Source organism: Rhagoletis pomonella, unplaced genomic scaffold (assembly GCF_013731165.1).
Source record: "Rhagoletis pomonella isolate Grant_MI unplaced genomic scaffold, Rhpom_1.0 Rhpom_scaffold_00696, whole genome shotgun sequence".
NCBI lineage: Eukaryota > Metazoa > Arthropoda > Insecta > Diptera > Tephritidae > Rhagoletis > Rhagoletis pomonella.
Window position 1 is genome coordinate 6,607 of NW_023459250.1, and position 20,604 is coordinate 27,210.

At 36.6% G+C, this 20,604-nt stretch overlaps 1 protein-coding gene across 2 annotated transcripts; it reads left to right on the top strand.

The window, feature by feature from the left end:
- The first annotated feature begins 10,627 nt into the window (after positions 1-10,627).
- Positions 10,628-12,545, top strand: LOC118751432 (putative nuclease HARBI1). 2 transcript variants are annotated; one of them, XM_036486259.1, is made up of 4 exons: positions 10,628-11,193; positions 11,267-11,702; positions 11,758-11,906; positions 11,980-12,545. In XM_036486259.1, the coding sequence occupies exons 1-3, from the start codon at positions 11,072-11,074 to the stop codon at positions 11,890-11,892; spliced, it is 693 nt and encodes a 230-aa protein (XP_036342152.1). In that variant the 5' UTR covers positions 10,628-11,071; the 3' UTR covers positions 11,893-11,906; positions 11,980-12,545. The 2 variants fall into 2 exon arrangements, with proteins under 2 accessions (XP_036342152.1, XP_036342151.1); XM_036486258.1 differs by having other exon boundaries at positions 11,758-12,545.
- Positions 12,546-20,604: the final 8,059 nt, after the last annotated feature.

Consider the following 20,604-nt stretch of genomic DNA (forward strand, 5'->3'; position numbering starts at 1 on the left):
AAAAAAAAAAAAAAAAAAAAGATCAATCAATCATCAAACCAAAAAGCATGGCAAGAACAAGGATAATGCCGTCTCGAGTAGTTTAAAGCCCACTGATTGGTTATCGGTGTCTGAACTCCAGTCGATGCAGTCAGCTGAGGATTTCACTATGCAGCAGTTGGAGAACATGTCAGTGGAGGAAGGCGAACGAGAAATTCAGAAAATTTATCACCTCTCACAAATTAACCACGCGTTGGAACCATCATTTGTGCCAAGTCCCAGTAATGTGCCAGTTCTCTTGATGAAACCCAATGGTCAACCCGAACAAACCACTTTGAATGAGATGGTCGACGCTGCCAAGAAACAGCCCAGCTTTGGCAATGAGGAAGTTACCATTTTCATCACTGGCTTGCCCCAGACCAGCCCTGCAGTCGCAAAGGCAAACCAAAACTGATGTGCGTCAATCCGCACTCATAGGGCCAGTAAGCGAATTTTCGCTCGTGGCAAAAATATTTTTTTTATATACATATACAATACATTTCTTAAGTTACTTTCAATCTTACTTTTTAAAAAAAAAAAAAAAATTTTTTATGACTTTTTTTTTTAAATATTAAGCCAAAATTTTATCAATAAAAATAAATAAATGTTAATTAAAAATTTACTAAAATAAGAATTAATTAAAAAAAAAAGAGGGTTATAGTTACATACAATTTTTAAAAAACTTATATGATAGGAGACAATTAGAAAAATTTAAAACTACAAGAAATTATACAAACTCCCACAATGACACAGACAGTAGTAGAATTTATAAATACAGCAACAAAGCTTATACCTGATTTTGATGGCAAATCAGAAAATTTACGTTCATTCCTTGACGCACTAACTCTGGTTGATGCGATAAAAGGCGAACATGAGGCAATAGCCATTTCCTTAATTAAGACCAAACTTAAAGGAAATTCGAGAAATTTGATTGACAATGAAAATACAATTGCGGAAATCAGTACCAAACTACGCACCACCGTAAAAGGTGAGTCAGTAGAAGTAGTGACTGCAAAACTTATGAATATAAGACAAAGTAGCAAAACTGCTACAAATTACTGCAATGAAATAGAAACACTAACAAAATCATTAGAAAATGCATATATAAATGACGGCATAAACTTAAATTTGGCAAGTAAATATGCGACACAAGCAGCCGTAAGGGCAATAACTAAAAATTGCACATTAGAAAAAGTCAAACTTATTATGGAAGCAGGTCAGTTTACTGACATGAATGAAGTAATAAGCAAATTTGTTGGAAGTTGTACAGAAGCTACAGGCCAACAAAATACCATTTTGCACTACCGACAAAGACAATTTGGCAACAGATTCCAAAACAATAGAAATTTTGGAAGAAGGTTTCAAAATAGACCCAATGTTCAAAGAAACCACAATGGCCAAAACAGCAATTATAGTGGAAATAACTATAATAATAGAGGTCAAAACAGAAATACCTACCGAGGTAATACAAGGAATATTAGAATGACCCAAACAGACAACAATAGTTCGGAAAACCCGGACATTCCCCTAAGATAAACTCGGACTACAAAATATACAATCTTAACCTTAACTTTAGCATTTACATACAAGTCAGAATTGCTCACACTAACACCGCCATAACACTACTAGTTGACACAGGAGCAGACATTTCCATAATTAAACATGACCAAGATACACTTAAACACATAAACAAAAAACACATTACAACACTACAAGGCATTGGACAAGGAAAAATCAATTCAATAGGCACAACATGTTTCGATTTAAAGTTTAAAAATTACTTAATACCACACGAGTTTCATGTAGTACAAAACGATTTCCCAATACCGTGTGATGGCATTATTGGAATGGACTTTATGAAAAAACACAATTGTCTACTTGAATTCAATGAGAATCAAGATTTCCTAACCCTCAGACCAGACAAATTCCAAATGCACATTGAAATACCAATTATAACTACTTGTAACGATGACATAACACTCCCAGCTATGTCAGAAGTTATAAGAAGGGTGAAACTTTCTACTCCTTTTCAAGAAGTACTGATACCTAATCAAGAAATACAAACAGGTATATTCATTGCAAGTACCTTGGTAAAATCTGAAAATGCATTCATACGAATTCTTAATACAAATGACAGACCAGTAACGGTAAAACTAAACAGAATTCAATCAGAAAATCTCACTGACTATAACATAATTTCAAGTGATCAAAACAAAACAGAAAGAAAAAATAAAATTTTAGATACACTAAAGAAAAATTTTCCAAAACTATTTGAAAAAACGTTAACGGAATTATGTTCTAGGTACAGCGATATTTTTGGATTAGAAACAGAAGCAATCACATCAAACAATTTTTACACACAAAAGTTAAGGACAAAAGATACAGACCCAGTATACATTAAGAACTACCGTATACCACACACTCACAAAGAAGAAATTGAAAGACAAGTCTCAAAAATGTTAAAAGATGGAATAATAGAGCCATCATGTTCCGAATATAATAGTCCTATTTTATTAGTTCAGAAAAAATCACTTCCAAATTCAATTGAAAAAAGATGGAGGTTAGTAATAGATTACAGGCAGATTAACAAAAAATGAATAGCGGATAAATTCCCACTGCCAAGAATAGATGACATCCTAGACCAATTAGGTCGAGCTAAATATTTTTCTTGTTTGGATCTTATGTCAGGATTCCATCAAATACCACTAGAAACAAATTCACGAGACCTGACATCCTTTTCTACAAATAATGGATCCTACAGGTTTTCTAGACTCCCATACGGATTAAAAATTGCCCCTAATTCATTTCAAAGAAAGATGACAATTGCGTTTAGCGGTTTAAAACCAGAACAAGAATTTCTCTATATGGACGACCTGGTAGTCCTGGGTTGCTCTGAGAAACACATGCTATCAAACCTATCGGATGTTTTTGAACTATGTCGCAAGCACAACTTAAAATTACATCCTGAAAAATGTTCATTTTTTATGCGCGAGGTGACTTATTTAGGACATAAGTGCACTGACAAAGGCATACTCCCCGACGACAAAAAATTTTCAGTAATTAAAAATTACCCTATACCTACAGATGCAGATAGTGCGAAAAGATTTGTAGCATTCTATAACTACTACAGGAGGTTTATAAAAAATTTCTCTGAATACTCAAGACATCTCACTAGATTGTCAAAGAAAGGAGTACCTTTTCAGTGGACACTAGAATGTAATAATGCTTTCGAGCACCTTAAAAAGGCATTGATAAGTCCTACATTGTTACAGTACCCAGATTTCAGTAAACAATTTTGTATAACTACTGACGCAAGCAAACACGCATGTGGTGCTGTACTAACACAAGAATATGAGGGAAAACAATTGCCGGTGGCATATGCATCTAGAACTTTCACAAAAGGAGAAAGCAATAAGTCAACAATTGAACAAGAATTAACCGCCATACATTGGGCAATAACATATTTTAAACCATACATTTACGGAACAAATTTTCTGGTAAGATCAGATCATAGGCCACTATCTTACCTATTTTCAATGAAAAACCCTAGCTCAGAACTAACTAGAATGAGACTTGATCTTGAAGAATATGACTTTGTGGTAGAGTACCTTAGGGGAAAAGACAACTATGTTGCGGATGCATTATCACGCACTACAATTGACGATTTAAAAGATATAAATGTAAATAACACTTTATACAAAATGCAAACAAGATCTATGACAAACAAAAGTTCTCTTAATCAAAACACAATTAAAACGCATCAATCTAATACATATGATAAGCCCAGTATATATGTACCTATTAATAACACTGACGTGAGAAAATACTATAAATTAAAGATTACACCCAAGACATGCTATATCAAACGGGGTAAATCTATTAAAACATATATACAAATCAATGATTGATTCGATGATGTGGCCGATAAGCATTCAATTGACAAATTACAAGTGGCACCTAGTGAGAAAATTTTCGAATTTGTCTCTATAAATGAATTTAAAGAAATGGGCAATAAGAAATTAATTAAAATGAAAGTAGCGCTACTGAATGAGGTGACCCAAATAAATTATAAAGATGCAAAAACAATTGAAAGTATATTAAAAAGATATCATGATGACCCGGCAGAAGGAGGTCATTGTGGCATTTCAAGAACCTTGAATAAAATAAAAAGATACTATTACTGGAAACACATGACTAAAACAATCACGAAATATGTTAAGAATTGTCATAAGTGTCAAATAACCAAAGTCACAAAACATATAAAAAGTCCAATGACTTTGACGCCAACACCAAACAAGGCATTTGATACAATATTCGTTGACACAATCGGCCCGCTACCATTGTCAGAAAATGGAAATGCATACGCAGTCACGATAATAAGCGACATGACTAAATATTTAGTGACAATACCAACTAAAGATAAAAATGCAAAAACTATAGCTAAGGCAATTTTTGATAATTTTATTCTCGTCTACGGTCCTATGAAGACGTTCATATCGGACATGGGCACGGAATATAAAAATTCACTTTTAGAAGAAATATGCAAACTTTTAAATATAGAAAAACTAACATCAACCGCCCACCACCACCAGACGTTAGGGACGGTCGAGAAATCACATAAAGCGTTTAACCAATATGTAAGGTCATATGTATCGATAGACAAAAGTGATTGGGATGAGTGGCTTAAGTATTTTACATACTGCTTTAATACAACACCATCAACTGTACATGACTATTGTCCATACGAGTTAGTTTTTGGAAAACTTCCAAATGGGTTTCAACAATTTGATCAGGTTGACAAAATAAGCCCACTTTATAATTTAGATAATTACGCTAAGGAAATTAGATTTAGGTTAGAAATATCTCATAAAAGAGCAAGGGATATGATAGAACAAGCTAAGATAGTACAAAAATCTTATTTTGATAAAAAAGTTTTAGATTATAACTTTAAAATAGGTGATTTAGTTTTGCTAAAAAACGAATCAGGGCACAAATTGGACCCACAATACAAAGGACCATTTAAAATTAATAATATAGATTTTAAAAATAATGTAACTATAACTGATAAGAAAACGGGAAAATCCCAAATTGTACATAAAAATAGAATTAAGATATATAATCATTAAAACAATTTTTTTTTTAAGTTTAAATAAATTTATAAACTATTATTATATTTAATTACTTGCTAAATAGGAATGTTCATACAAAAAACTCTGTATGAGCATTCTTTTAAAAAAGGAGGTGTAGTGTAACTGAAAGTCGGCCATGCTTAGCGTTTATAATTATTTAATTTATTCATAACAACAAGGGTTTTATATTTCAGTTGTTTGAATATTTTGAATATAGAACTCACGCTTTGTCAGGCACACGTGCCAAACCGTCAAACAAACTAACTTTAAGCTTCAATTTATTTATAATATTATTTATGCTTATGCAGCAATTATTATTTATGCTTATGCAGCAATTATTTCCCATAAATACCCCAATATGTTAGGCTAAGAATTCAATTGTAAAAGAACCTACAAAGCGACATTGAGTTGCTCAGTAAAATAAATTCAATACAATCAAAACAAAAATGAATTGTTTCATTCGATACATGGCGATCCTGCCAGGAGTCGAACCTGGAATCTTCTGAATCGGCTGCATCGTAGGATAACTGTGGAAGAACCGCATAAGAGAAATGGCCCTGTACAATGCACCAACTGCCAGGAGTATGGTCATACTAGGTCTTACTGCACGCTTCGCTCAGTGTGCGTAGCTTATGGAGAGCTACATGTCTCCGCCATTTGCACATCAAACAAAGAAGACCCGCGTGAAAAAAATGTGGTAACTGCGGTGGAAATCACACAGCAAACTACAGAGGCTGTCCAGTCTATAAGGCGTTAAAAAACCGGATCAACCAACGCGTGGCTTCCATACGTACTCATAATGTACCGAATGCCTTTGTACCCTCCCAAACGAATCCTGACGTCTTCTTCGCCAAAAGAGCCACGTCGCCAACAGTTCTATCAAACACCGTCAAAGGCGTCTCGTTTGCAAGTGCCTTAAAATCAGGCTTAGAAAACCGTGCCCCTACAAAAACTGCACCTCAAGTTGCGCCGCAAGAACAGCATCCCCATGCACAATATGGTAAACAATCCAATATCGAAGCTATGATAGCGTCGATGCAACAAAGTATGATGAATTTCATGACTTTCATGCAAAACACAATGCAAGAACTCATGCGAAATCAAAATACGCTGCTCAACCTGCTTGCTACTCATCAAACAAGATAATGATCTTACTTAAAATAGCCCTCTGGAATGCAAATGACATTCCTCGCCACAAACTAGAGCTGTCAAAATTTCTTAAGGACAAGGAAATTGACATAATGCTCCTTGCTGAAACACACCTAACTAATAGATATAATTTTGACATTTCGGGATATACCTTTTATTGCACGAATCATCCAGATGGAAAGGCGCATGGCGGAACTGGTATTTTTGTCAGAAACCGGATTAAACACCATCATTTGACTGGAATTGCCGAGAATTATCTGCAAGCAACATCAATATGCGTACAAACAAAGCAAGGTGATATTACGCTGTCCGCGGTTTATTGTCCCCCACGTTTCACGATAACAGAAAAACAGTTTATGCATTTCTTCAGTTCGCTGGGAGAGCGCTTCCTTGCTGCAGGTGATTATAATGCGAAGCACCCTCACTGGGGCTCACGCTTGTCCAACCCTAAAGGCAAGCAATTATATAACGCGCTTATATGTAGAAGAAACAAACTCGATTACGCTTCTCCTGGAAAGCCTACATATTGGCCGGCAGACCCGCAAAAGTTGCCAGATTTGATTGACTTTGCGGTGACAAGGAAAATTCCTCGCGGCCTTATTAGTACAGAATCAGTTGCAGATCTCTCATCAGACCACTCACCTGTACTTTTCACCTTTTGGCATCAGCCGCAAGAAAAAGAGTCACCCTATATGCTCACGACAAGGGCTAGAAATTGGTTAAAGTATAAAATATATATCAGTGCGCATATAGACCTCGATCCAAATTTAGATACGCCGACCGATATTGAAAACTCCACAGCCGCTCTTGAATCTACACTTAGAGCAGCCGCTAGCATTTCCACACCCCAGAAAGGTTATGTGCAAAATAAAAAATATAATTTAACCAATAGGAAAATTGAAATGCTTGTCTTGGAAAAACGACGCCTACGACGGATATGGCAGACTCATAGATCACCAGCATCAAACCACTGCTCACGGCGGCCACACATGCACTGACGAGAGCCCTCAAGAACGAAGAACAGTACGCACAGTACCGGTACATCCAAAAGCTCTCACCGACTAGCACAAAGCACTCGTTATGGAAAGCACACCACAAGCTAAATGCGCCAATAGAGACTGAAATGCCAGTACGGGACCACAATGGCAAATGGGCTCGGAGTGACGCAGAAAAAGCAAACACCTTTGCTTCTCATCTAAAAAATGTTTTTAGGCCAAACCCCGCAACTAATAATTTTCAACTTCCACCCGTACCCAATGTGTCAAAATTTGAGCCGCTGAAATTTGTACCTGAAGAAATTTCAAAAGTAATTAAGGATCAACTGCAACCAAATAAGGCCCCAGGGCACGACTTAATAACCCCAAAAATGATTATTGAGCTACCAAATTGTGCTGTACTTTGCATCTGTATGCTATTTAACGCAATCACTAAACATTGTCATTTCCCTCACCAATGGAAAAAGTCGACTATTGTGATGATACCACAGCCCGGAAAGGACAAAACGCAGCCATCTTCATATAGGCCCATCAGCCTGCTACCGTGTATGTCGAAATTATTCGAAAAACTTCTTATGCTGCGCATCTCCCCACATCTGCAAGCCCGCAATATAATATCTCTTCACCAATTTGGCTTCAGGGAAAAACATGGAACAATCGAGCAGGTAAATCGCATAACAACCGAAATCCGAACAGCGTTTGAAAAGAGGGAATATTGCGCTGAAATATTTCTTGACGTCGCCCAGGCATTTGACCGCGTCTGGCTAGATGGTCTTATGTATAAAATACAAATGCTACTCCCACAAAGCACACACAAACTGCTTAAGTCATACCTTTATAATCGAAAGTTTGCAGTTCGATGTAACACCACCATTTCTGAAGCCCATGCAATCGAAGCTGGAGTGCCACAAGGCAGTGTCCTTGGCCCGATGTTGTATGTCTTATACACCGCGGATATTCCTACAAACGACCGCCTGATAATGTCCACTTTTGCCGATGACACTGCCGTAATCAGTCGCTCCAAGTGTCCTCTACAAGCAACTGTGCTCCTAGGCAATCATATGGAAGCTGTTGCCAATTGGCTCGCAAACTCGCGAATAAAGGTTAACGAGCAAAAATGTAAGCAAGTTACATTTACACTGAATAAGAGTAACTGTCCGCCCTTGACTTTAAACAACGTACAAATACCACAAAGCAATCATGTCACGTACCTAGGGGTCCACCTGGACAGGCGACTTACTTGGCGAAACCACATAGTGGCTAAAAGGGCTCATCTCAAGCTGAAGGCTAATTCTCTCCACTGGCTTATTAACTCTCGCTCACCCCTGAGTCTGGAGTATAAAGTGCTTATTTACAATACAGTTTTAAAACCGATATGGACCTATGGATGTGAGTTATGGGGAAACGCGAGCAGCAGCAACATCGAAATCCTTCGTCGTGCGCAATCTAAAATCCTTCGAACAATCACCGGAGCACCTTGGTATATGCGAAATGAGAACATTCACCGCGACTTAAGAATACCAGAAGTATGAACCGAAATAGAACAACGGAAGACGAAATATGTATCGAAGCTTTTAGCGCACCCAAATCATGTAGCAAGATCTTTATTGCGTGTCAACAGGACCTCAAGACTACGTAGGAATGACTTACCAGCCCATTCGTAATCTTTTCTTAGGGCCAGTTAAGAAAATACTCATCCCAACTAGGGGATGTAAATAAAGTGAATAGATTAAGATTCGAAAACTTATTGTTAGGCTCTTAGGCAGGGCAGATTCAATAAATAAAAAAAAATAATAAAAAAATTACTCTTAGTGTGTTCTATGCAATAAGTAGCATGAATTCAGTAGTTTTGCGATATGACAAGTAATTCAAGGAAATTAAGAACATGATAATTATGAATACAGATTGCAAAGTTTCTAGTGCTGTGCAGCCGTAGGTCGTTTCCGAAGTAATTTTCTGCGTAGAACTCCAACTCTATCTTAGAATTGCGCCAAGTTGTTGAGTTTTTTGCGTTTAATTTCACGAAAAACGGCTTTAATGGCTTATTTTGTTTGCTCTATGCTATTTAGTACTATTCTTACCCTTCAAATGTTAGATTCGAGGACTCGGCATTTGGTAGAATAATAGTAGTACTAGAAAAATAGGCGAAACAATTCCAATAGATTTCTTATTATTTAATCGGAAAATCTTCTTCTTTCAGCTTCTTATTTCGCTTCTTTTGAGTTCGTTCCTTTTTGAAATAATATAATTCTCGAGTTTTTTATTTTTCTATGTAATTCTTATATTCTCAGTTTATATAAGTTAGAAAAAATAACAGTTTTAACTATGGGACAATAACACGTTGAATAGCTTCCAATGTTGCTTGTAAAATGAGCCATATCTTTAACTAATTATAAAAAAAAGGTTACCTAAAAATTAAATTAGTTCAAAAGACTGTTACGTTACAAATAGCTTTCCACCGAAAACATATTGGTAATGAAGAGTATATGGAACTATTTTATTTTACTGTGAAATAAGGCCGAAAATGCTCGAAGAAAACTATACTTTCCCTTTTTTTAGTTTGGTGGATTCCACGCCAAAAAACTTTTTAATATTTTGGTCTGTTACATTACATTACAAAATACTGCCGACTTGATTTTCATATAGAAAGCTAATCGCTGATTTTTTTGTCGAAAACTTTTTTTTATTAAGTTCAAAATAATACAAGGCAAGCGAAGAGAGGCAAGTATAATGCAAAAAAGTGGTGGACCTTAAATATAAACTACCCGTTAGTTTTATGTTGTGCTTTTTTAATTTTCGTTTATTTAAAGGTGTCTCAAGACTAAGTGAATTTTACTGTTTGAGAGAAGGAGATTCGTGTTAATATTGATGTTATCCGATACCGTAGAATATGTATGACCCAGATATAATCCAAAATCTGCGAAACCTGAGAAAAAAATGTTTTCCCCTTGGTTTCGTTTTCGGCAATTTGGGCCATATATATCTATATATTTCATGATTCAATGATCGGATCTAAACCAAATTAGTATGGGACCACCTCTGAATTATCGAAATCGGTTGACGTGGTCCAAAGTTATGCGGTAACATACATAAAAAAAAAAAAAAAATATTCCGACGAACTGATAACCTCCTCCTTTTTTGGAAGTCGGTTAAAAACTGGAACACATCCCACCGAAAACCCTGCACATTAAATTTAAACCAAATATCTCGCTTAAAAGTAATCTTAGCATCGCATCAGAATGCTTCAGGAAAGTATGGCATAACAGTTTAGTTTCGACGTACATATGTCAAGTTAGCCCTACACTTTTCGAAATTTTAAAAGTTAACTACAGCATTTTTTTGTAGTTGTAAACATTTTTTTTCTTATTTTATTTTAAATTTTTAAAATAAAAAAAGAGCTTTCGTCTGTTAGAAAAAGATTGTATGTAGTAGAGATGGGCACGGGCCGGGCTTTCCACGGATACGGGCCGGAAAATTTGACTTCGAGCTCGTGCGTGCATATGCGTGCAGTGAATTTCCAACAAAGCACGAAAAAGTTCGGTAAATTAATAATAATAATAGATTGGCGCTTACACATATGTTAGGCTGGTATGGTCACTTGCGAATCGAATAAATTTGGCGAACACACCTAAAATTTGCATTGTGAATGGCGAATGAACTTTTTCGCCGGACATGCGTCGTTGCCATTCAAACAAATTAAATGAGTTCATCCTCATTTCACGTTTCTGTCATTTATACTTCGAATTATTTTTTATTACAAACTAAAATTTGAAAAGCAAAATGTTTTATAACGTAGATTTATATTTTGAGGATAGTTATAATGTTGAACCGCGAGCTAACCTTCTTCGTCAGCGGCGTTTTATTAGAGATTACTCTAATCCTATGGAGCTGCCGTCCACAGTGTAAGTATCCAGTGCAGATAGGTTATTCAATGAAACATGAAAAATTTATGCATATATGAATATGTATTTATAGATTTACAGCGAATTTTCGGCTAAGCAAGGACGCTTTTATGTATGTGCTGGACAAAATCAAGGACAAATTTAATTGCCGCCTGTCCTCGTCTGTAACGCCAATGCTAAAATTGTGTTGCGCACTGAGATTTTTTGCGCATGACAGTTATCAGCAAGCTGTAGGAAATGAATTTCAATTGGGTCTTGCGCAACCTACAGTTTCGCTCATTTTAAAGGAGGTATTGCCCATTTTAGAAAGAGAAATTTGCAGTGCTTCGATAATCACAGAAGTGACAGAAGAAGAGAAGCAACAGGCAAGGAGCAAATTTTTCTCCAGATCAGGAATACCCAACGTAATTGGCTGTGTTGACGGAACACATATTGCGATTTATGCCCCCACCGCAAATAGACACCTCTATCTAAATAGAAAAGGCTTTTTTAGTATAAATGCTATGATTGTAAGTTTTTAAGAAATGAATACAGCAACACTGATAAACAAATTGTATATTAAAGGCTTGCGATCATGACATGAATATCCGGTTTGTGGATGCTAGATATGCTGGTTCTACACATGATTCGTTCGTGTGGAACAATAGTTCATTAAAGAAAGACTTATTTGGAGAATATGCATCAAAGTGGCGATCATAACTCTATTTATTTAGGTACTTTAAATTTGTTACATCGGCACAAAATTAATGTAAATACTATTTTAAAACAAAAACTACTTATTTATAGGTGATTCCGGATACCCACTTAGTCCTTTACTAACACCCTTCCGCCATGCAGACTCTGGAACTAGGGAGTCAATTTTTGATAAGAAGCACGCGAAAGCTAGAAACGTCGTTGAACGTACGATCGGAGTTTTGAAATGTCGCTTTCGATGTCTCCTGAGTGATCGAAAAATGCGCTACGATCCTGCTAAAGCAACATCCATTATAAATATTTGTTGCGCTTTCCACAATATTTGTAAGAAATTTAGAATCAGTGATCCAGAGGAAGCTGAAATTTTTATTGACACCGTTGTATCATCAGAGCTAATCAGTGAAGATGCCAATAATACATCAGGAGAGCGCCGCAGAAGGCAAATAGCTGATGTTTTGTTGTAAAATTAATTGCAGTTCGGTTTATTGAATAAATTCAAAATCATTTACCTTACTTTTGTTCTTTTTATTTCATTTTATACTTCAGAATTCTTTATTATATAAATGTTAAATTAAACCTAATTGTTTCTATGCTCTTAAACTTAATAAAAATCACAAGTTGAATTCAGTACCTTCATCCAATATTAAACTTAAAATTAATTCATCACATGCTTTTATATATTAAAATGAAAAATCACAAATTAAATTCAGCCGTTAAAAAAATATTAAACTTAAAACTAGTTCATCACATTTTTTTATAAATAAAAATAAAAAAATCACAAATTCAATCAACATAAAGAAAAGATGGATATGAATCTAAAGAGTAGGAACTACCCAAGATGGAAAAACAAAAAGTGTTGTATATCCAAATGTGTTGGATTAAGATTTAAAATAAAGAATCAAAAATTTTGAAATAAAACAAATGATAAATTTTCATATAGAAAAATTCCAGGACTTTTCATTCGTTTTTCAATATTTGGTGTAGAGAAGCACACCGGGGTACTGCTAGTATAAATATGTAAGTATACACGCAAACATTTTCTATAATTACTGGTATAGAAAAACAATGAACTCTGAAAAGAATTAATATTTTATTCAACAAAAAAACTTTTTGTGTAACACATAAAGCATATTAAGTGCCACCAACTTACCTATTTTAAAGTATAGTTAAATCGTTAACGGATAAGATAACGGCCCAGAAACGTAAGGAACATACATAGACATATGTTTACTTGCCTTAAAGGAAAGGCGTTCGCTTTATGAGCGAAGAGTTAAATTCATGAAAATCATAAACAAAATTTGAATGTCAATGATGAATAAATTTCGAAAAGGGCTAAAAAAAAGGGCTAGGGGCAATTTCAAATTTTTGTGGCCAAAAAAAGAATTTGGTAGCCAAATTTAGCCACCAAAGGGCTAAAACGGCAACACTGCTGAAAACATCAGTACTGCAACGTTATGTGTGCTTTTGCACAAGCGGAAAGAACTTCTTGAGATGTTTTTTTATTGATTTTTTTCTCATATCAAACAAACTTCATAAGTTCTCACTTAAAAGGGTTAACAGAAAAGACAAATGAAAGAAAAAATTATGATAATAAGGCTGTGTGCGAGTTGACCTAAATTTTAGTACCTACACTAATATTCCACTGGAAATTTCCAGCACTGCTACAATTTAGGAAAACAGCTGCTAAAATCGTGCGAGTTCGTTTGACAACCTAAATTGTTTGTTTTGGAATTTGAATTTGTTTGCTTTTAATAAATATATCTATAAAATGAATAATTTTGTGGTAGCTTTGGGACTATTTAACAATATAATAAATTTGCAACAGAAACGGAGAATGCTCCATCCATCGAATTACACATATACTTATCTGAATGCAAAAATCAAATAAATTTATACTTACATCTTTCTGAATATTTTCTTTTTTGTGCCCTAGCAATGATAAAAATTATTTAAAACATCAAAAAATCGTTGTTCACTTAATCGCTCGCTAAGATATATTTGACTGTTCAATTTAGGTTGCTCGCAGAAAATCTAAATTGTTCCTATTCACTGCGTTACCGACACTTTCCAGTGATTTAGGATTTTTCTCTATTTAGGTAGCAATTTAGACGTACTCGCACACAGCCTAAATTACCAAATAAGTGGTACCGAAATAGAATTGTTGGCTGGCACACTTTATATTATTTTACTATGCTTATGGTCGCCATTTCAGTACCTTCCGAAAACTTGTTTCGAAAGCTTATCAAAAGACCAAAAAAACTAGGATTTGTAACTATTTAAATCAATAAATACATTTCACTGTGAGTTAATACTTCAACATTTATCGAAACTGGTGATATTTTCATTCGATGTTTTTATACGAACATCGATATGAATCGCTGCTATATTTCGATGCATCAAATGGAAAAAACTTCGATGTATTTTTTTGACTTGCATCCCTAACCTGCTTCGTCTAACTTAGGGTTTACACCGGACAATACTGTCATGGCAATAATGTCAAAATGATGTGTTTGTTGTAATATGAATTCGCCTTGTTTACAACAAACACATCATTTTGACATTATTGTCCGGTGTAAACCCTAAGTAACGTTTGCATTAGGGATGTCAGTGGCAAAAATACATCGATGTTTTTCTTTGATTCGATGCATCGAAATGTACATCGATATTTTCCGATGCATCGAAGGGCATACATCGATGCATCGATTTGCATAGGATTTTTCAGATAATGTTTCACAACAAATTAGGAGCGTTCCTTATCTCCCAGAAATAGTCAGAAAAAGTCCGAAATAGTCAGATTTAGTCCAGAAAGCGTTCCTTAACTCGGAAATGACTGCAACAATGAGAGAGCAACAGTCAGTGAGAGTGACTCTCATCAGTCCGAAGTAGTCAGATTTAGTCAGAAGAATTTTTTCTGGCAAAATCCTGAAAAGTGTCAAACTCAACTGAATTTAAATTAACGGAAATTAAAGAATACGCAAAAAGTGAGAATAATCTAAAAAATAAAAGAAAAAGAATTGAAATTGGAAGGAGGCAAAAAATAATTGATATAGTAAGTGTTTATTGTGCTAGTGCTTGTGTGAATGTGTTTTGTACATACATTTCTGTTCTTATTTGACGTTATATTTGTTGTTGCCATTCTTTGGACTAAAAATTTGGGGTTTTGCGTTCCTATACTTTTCCTGTTATTCTCTTTTAGTGAGCGCATTTTGCTTACGCTCTGGCATTTTGACACTTTTCAGATTTTAGTCCAAAAAGATAAGGAATGAACCTAATATGTTATTAGCAAAATTCTACAAAATTTTAAATAAATTCCTGCAACTGAGCTAATTATGTTTCTAACGGAACTTTTTGGAGCCGTTTCAATTTTGTGGTCAAAGTCGAACGAGGGTTCATGTACTAGAGATGTCAGTTTTCAAAAAACATCGATGCATACATGCATACATCGACTATTTATACATCGCGTGGAAAATTTTCGATGCATCGAAGCAAAACATCGATATTTTCGATGTATCGAGTTTGCATGCAACCAAATAAAATTTGTTGCTTTTCTACTTTCTGTTGACGCTCGGATTGTATACGTGTAAGAGCCGATTGTGTGCATGTAAAAAGTCTAATATATATAGTTCGTTTCCCAGGAAAGTGTTTGGCAGGCATTGATTTAGATACTTAATAGCACCAGGAGGTACTCGCCCAGCTCTTTCTGGAAGAACCTTTCGACGAAGTAAGGTTTTCTCCGTTTTAACCAGTAAGTATTTTTGTACATTATGTACAAATTTTGATATGGGTTTTTAAAATTTGATTTTTTATGTTGCAGCAAAAGTAAGTGGTGGGTTACGCATGACCAAATTTTTGTGGACCAAAATCTGGAAATTTTTAGCGCATCGAATCCGAACATACAATTTTGTTTTTTAGAATAAAAATACATTTTTTAATACAGTTTAATTTTAGACCAAACAAAGAGAAAAATTATGGAAAAAGTATATTCACACAATAGACATATACGGAGGCGAGAATGTAAATAGGGAAGTCATCTTGATAAGTTTTGGCTACTTTTCTTTGTTTACAAAATGTTTATTATTCTTTTATATCTAAAAAAAACTTGTATATCAAAATGTCAAACTTTGTAGAACATTTACAAAAATCTTACGAATTTTAACAAATACTGATCAAAATTTAACTTTTTAATCAGATTTTAGCCCATTAAATTTTAGGATTAAAAAGGGCAAGTTCGAACTTTTTGGCAATTTTTTGTTCGCATTTTCTTACGTACAAAGTATGTTCGAAATTTTTTTCGTATGCAGAAAATGAGCAACATCTTCCACAAAAAAACTCCAAAAATCAACGGTACTAGCTAGTTAAAATTAACGCTCCATAATAAAATGGAATGGGCTACAAAACTGCATACTCAGAATTTTTCTAATTTTTATACATAGTTTGATTTACATGTTTTTGTTATATAGCGAGGTACACTACAAATAATGCTAAAATGTCTCTTCCCTATTTACATATATTTTTGCCACTGTATCTACAGCTTATATTTTTCATATCCATGAATTTTTTGAAGGAATTTGTAACATTTTTCAAAATTTCACTGAATTCAAGTTAGTCGTTTCATTTAAAAAAAAAACTTTAAAAACAACTATTAAAATTTTGTAACATTTTTTAAAATTTCACTGAATTCAAGTTAGTCGTTTCATTAAAATAAAACTTTACAAACAATTATTAAAAGCTTAAGAAAAATTTGGCTAGAATGATTACTGCAATATAGCGAGAGTACCAGTTTGACAGAATAAAAATAACCAAAGATCATAGAAAATAAGGATGCTGGGCTATGTTTGTGGCTCCCCTATATTCTATGTTCTTTGTGATAACGAAAATTCTGCCACGTTTGTACGAACAATTGTTTTTGGTCCAGAGTACCGGAGGACTCTTGTTAAATTAATAAATAAATCACTGAAAATCGGGATTTAATCGGTACAAATATGAAAAATCAGGACACTTATACGTACCTACTTTTAAAAAATAGTCAGCGGGACAATTTTCTCAAAATCGGTACTGTCCCGCCAAAATCGGCACGAATGGTCGCCGTATACATACATAACTTCATATTACTAAAAAATCGCCTGTTTTTATTCCATTTGGATAGAGTATTGAACCCTATGAATTGTTTAGAAGCGGTTGCGGTGGTGGTGTAGCAAAAGTAAGTGGGTTTTATTTATATATATGTGCATGTACATACATAATTTCATATTGGGAACAACAGGTCCGACGAGAGGGAGGGGGAAAAGGGGTGAATCCCCCGGGCCCGAATTATCAGAACCATAACTTGTTATTATTTTATTTACAATGTATTTTCTCCTTCATTATAGGCTTTTATTATAAATATATTCCGATTCGAGCTGATTGTTTCTGACCACTGTTACCAACTTGGTGCTTTTCGCACTAAATTTAGTGCTTTCCTTTATTCAAAACCTTCTTCTTTGCACTCACGTATTTCGGCCTCTCTCGTCTTATTGCTGCAAATACGTCTCGCTTCCTTCTTCAGTTCCCTATAACGGTCCCACATGGCTCGCGTTGCGCCCGGTCGCAGCGTGGCCCTATAGGCGGCCTCTTTTTTCTCTGCGGCTTCTTGACATTCCTCATCGTACCAGTTTTTCTTTCGGGCTCGCTGAAATCTTCGGCGGCGGTACTTAATGTTCGGGAAATTTGGTTCCACTGCTCGCTTTTGTCGGATTGTTGAAGAGTGCTCTCAAAGAGCACGTGTGTGAGTCGAGTGGCGACTAAATTGGCCGTCTGTTGTGATTGCAGCTTTTCTACGTTAAGCTTTCCTTGCATTGTTGGTCGCACCTTTTTTGCTGCACAGAGGCGGGTGCGTATCTTGGCTGCAACAATATAGTGGTCCGAGTAGATGTTTGGCCCTCGGAGTGTACATACGTCCGTCTAAAACGCTGGAAGCGTGCCTTCCGTCTATCACAACATGGTCGATTTGGTTTCTCGTTTTTCGATCTGGTCACAGCTTGGTTGATCTGCTTATGCTGGAACCTAGTACTACATATTACCATGTTTCGGGCCCCGGTGAAGTCGATCATCCTCAGGCTGAATTTTCCGACAGTGGCGCCCAAGATCCCTTCCCACCTTGCCATTGGCCACCTTGCCATTAAAGTCGCCGATTTTAACATCGTGCCGCGGGCAGCGCTCATATGTACGCTCTAAGAGCTCATAGAAGAGATCCTTAGACGCCTTGTCCTTCTCTTCCGTCGGGGCATGGACGCAGATGAGCGAAATGTTGAAGAATTCCGCTTTAATGCGGATTGTGGCTAGAGGTTCGTTCACCGTGGTGAACGCCAGTACTCGGCGACGGAGTCTCCGTCCTACCAAGAATCCAACACCGAATTTTCGCACGCGAAGTTTTACGCCTTCTGACTTTAGCTCGCTCCCAAACAGGTGTTTGGTTGCTACCCAGAGGATACGGTGTTATAAATATCCGGACGTTGTGACCCACTCCCAGGTGAATGGCTGTCAAATGTTTTCCACTTCTGCGCACGGAACCATCCTCCAATGGGGAATTACCGAATGTAATTTTGACATGATCGTAGTGCTGCTACATATATTGTTGGTAAACATATGCTTTCTCGCTTATGATTGTCATTGTGACATGATTTTCTTTCGATTTTTGTAAAGTTTCTTACAAAACTTATGATTGCTATAAATTTTGCCCCTTTTTGTTAAGATTTACAGATTTGGTGTCTTCAAACTAAAAACCAAACACCAAAAAACGCACCAAGCACTAAACTCAAAAATTTGCGGGTTTTGAATAAAGGAAAGCACTAAATTTAGTGCGAAAAGCACCAAGTTGGCAAAAGTGGTCAGAAACAATCAGCTCGAATCGTAATATATTTATAATATTTAAAATGCTAGCCGACAGGAAAAACGCCCGACAATTTTACCAGAGGGTTAGGCGACTTACGGAAGGTTTCAATACCAGGGCGAACTCCTGTAATAACAACAATGGCGACCGAGTGACCGATGTCCAGAATGTACTTAGATTATGGAGGGAACACTTTTCCACCCTACTGACTGGTAGCAGCGCTAAAATTAGTGGAGAAGACGAACCCGAGCCCCCAGTCGATGACGATGGAGTCGCTGTTCCACCACCTGACTATGACGAGGTACGAATAGCGATAGCGCGCTTAAAAAACAACAAAGCTGCTGGAGCTGACAGCCTGCCAGCTGAACTAATAAAGTACGGTGACGAGGAGTTGATAAGGTGCATGCATAAACTCTTTTGCAAAATATGGTCAGGTGAACGCATGCCCGACGACTGGAATTTAAGTGTGCTCTGCCCAATCCACAAGGCGATCCCGCCATGGCGCCAACTACCGCGGAATTAGCCTTCTAAGCATAGGTTATAAGGTCTTATCGAGTGTATTGTGCGAAAGTCTGAAGCCCACCGTCAACGAACTGATTGGACCTTATCAGTGTGGCTTTAGGCCTGGCAAATCCACCATAGATTAGGTATTCACCAAATTTTAGAAAATACCCGCGAGAATAGGATCGACACACACCATCTATTTGTCGATTTCAAAGCCCCTTTCGACAGCCCGAAAAGAAGTTGTCTTTGTGTCGCGATGTCTGAATTTGGTATCCCCGCGAAACTAATACGGCTGTGTAAAATGATGATGAGCAATGCCACCAGCTCCGTCAGAATAGGGAAGGACCTCTCCGAGCCGTTTGACACCAAACGAGGTTTCAGACAAGGTGACTTCCTCCCGTGTGATTTCTTTAACCTGATGTTGGAGAAGATAATAAGAGCCGCAATACTGAACCGCTCAGGCACAATACTTTACAAGAGCGTACAATTGCTGGCCTATGCCGACGTTCTGCCTTCTCGGGATTGGATGGAGAAGCAAAGCGAATGGGTCTGGTGGTGAACGAGGATAAAACGAAGTATCTCCTGTCATCACACAAACAATCAGAACATACGCGTCTTGGCACCCACATCACTGTTGACAGTTACAAGTTTGAAAAAGTGGACTACTTCGTTTATTTGGGAACCAGTATTAGCACCAATAATAATGTCAGCCTTGAAATCCAACGGAGAATCACTCTTGCCAACAAGTGCTACTTTGGACTAAGTAGGCAATTGAGAAGCAAAGTCCTCTCTCGTCGTACAAAGATCACACTCTATAAGTCACTCATCATGCCTGTGCTGGTGCATGGCGCGGAGGCATGGACAATGAACACATCTGATGAGCCGGCTCGTGGAGTTTTCGAGAGAAAGATTCTGCGAAAGATTTACGGACCTTTACGCGTTGGCGATGGCGAATACCGCAGACGATTCACAACGATATAGACATAGTGCAGCGATTAAAGTTCAGTGGCTCCGCTGGCTTGGCCATGTCGTTCGAATGGACAGAAACGCTCCTGCTCTGAGAGTATTCAACTCGGGCCGCGATGCTGGTAACAGAGGAAGAGGAAGGCCTCCTCTGCGTTGGAAAGACCAGGTGGAGAAGGACTTGGCTTCACTTGGCGTTTCCAATTGGCGTCATTTAGCACAGAAGAGAAATGACTGGCGTGTTGTTTTGTTTTGGACTCGGCCAAAATCGCTTAGGCGGTTACAGCTCCAATAAAGAAGGATAATTCCCCATTGCTGAGACCAGGAATCACCCTTTAGACCTTTAGTTTGGGCTGAATTTGTTATATTTTTTACGACTATTC

Excerpts from the sequence above, each read along its gene's own strand:
- LOC118751432 (XM_036486258.1), top strand. The coding sequence starts at position 11,072 with ATGTTTTATAACGTAGATTTATATTTTGAGGATAGTTATAATGTTGAA. Across the intron at positions 11,194-11,266 it reads ATGGAGCTGCCGTCCACAGT|ATTTACAGCGAATTTTCGGC; the intron begins GTAAGTATCCAG and ends ATGTATTTATAG. Across the intron at positions 11,703-11,757 it reads TTAGTATAAATGCTATGATT|GCTTGCGATCATGACATGAA; the intron begins GTAAGTTTTTAA and ends TGTATATTAAAG.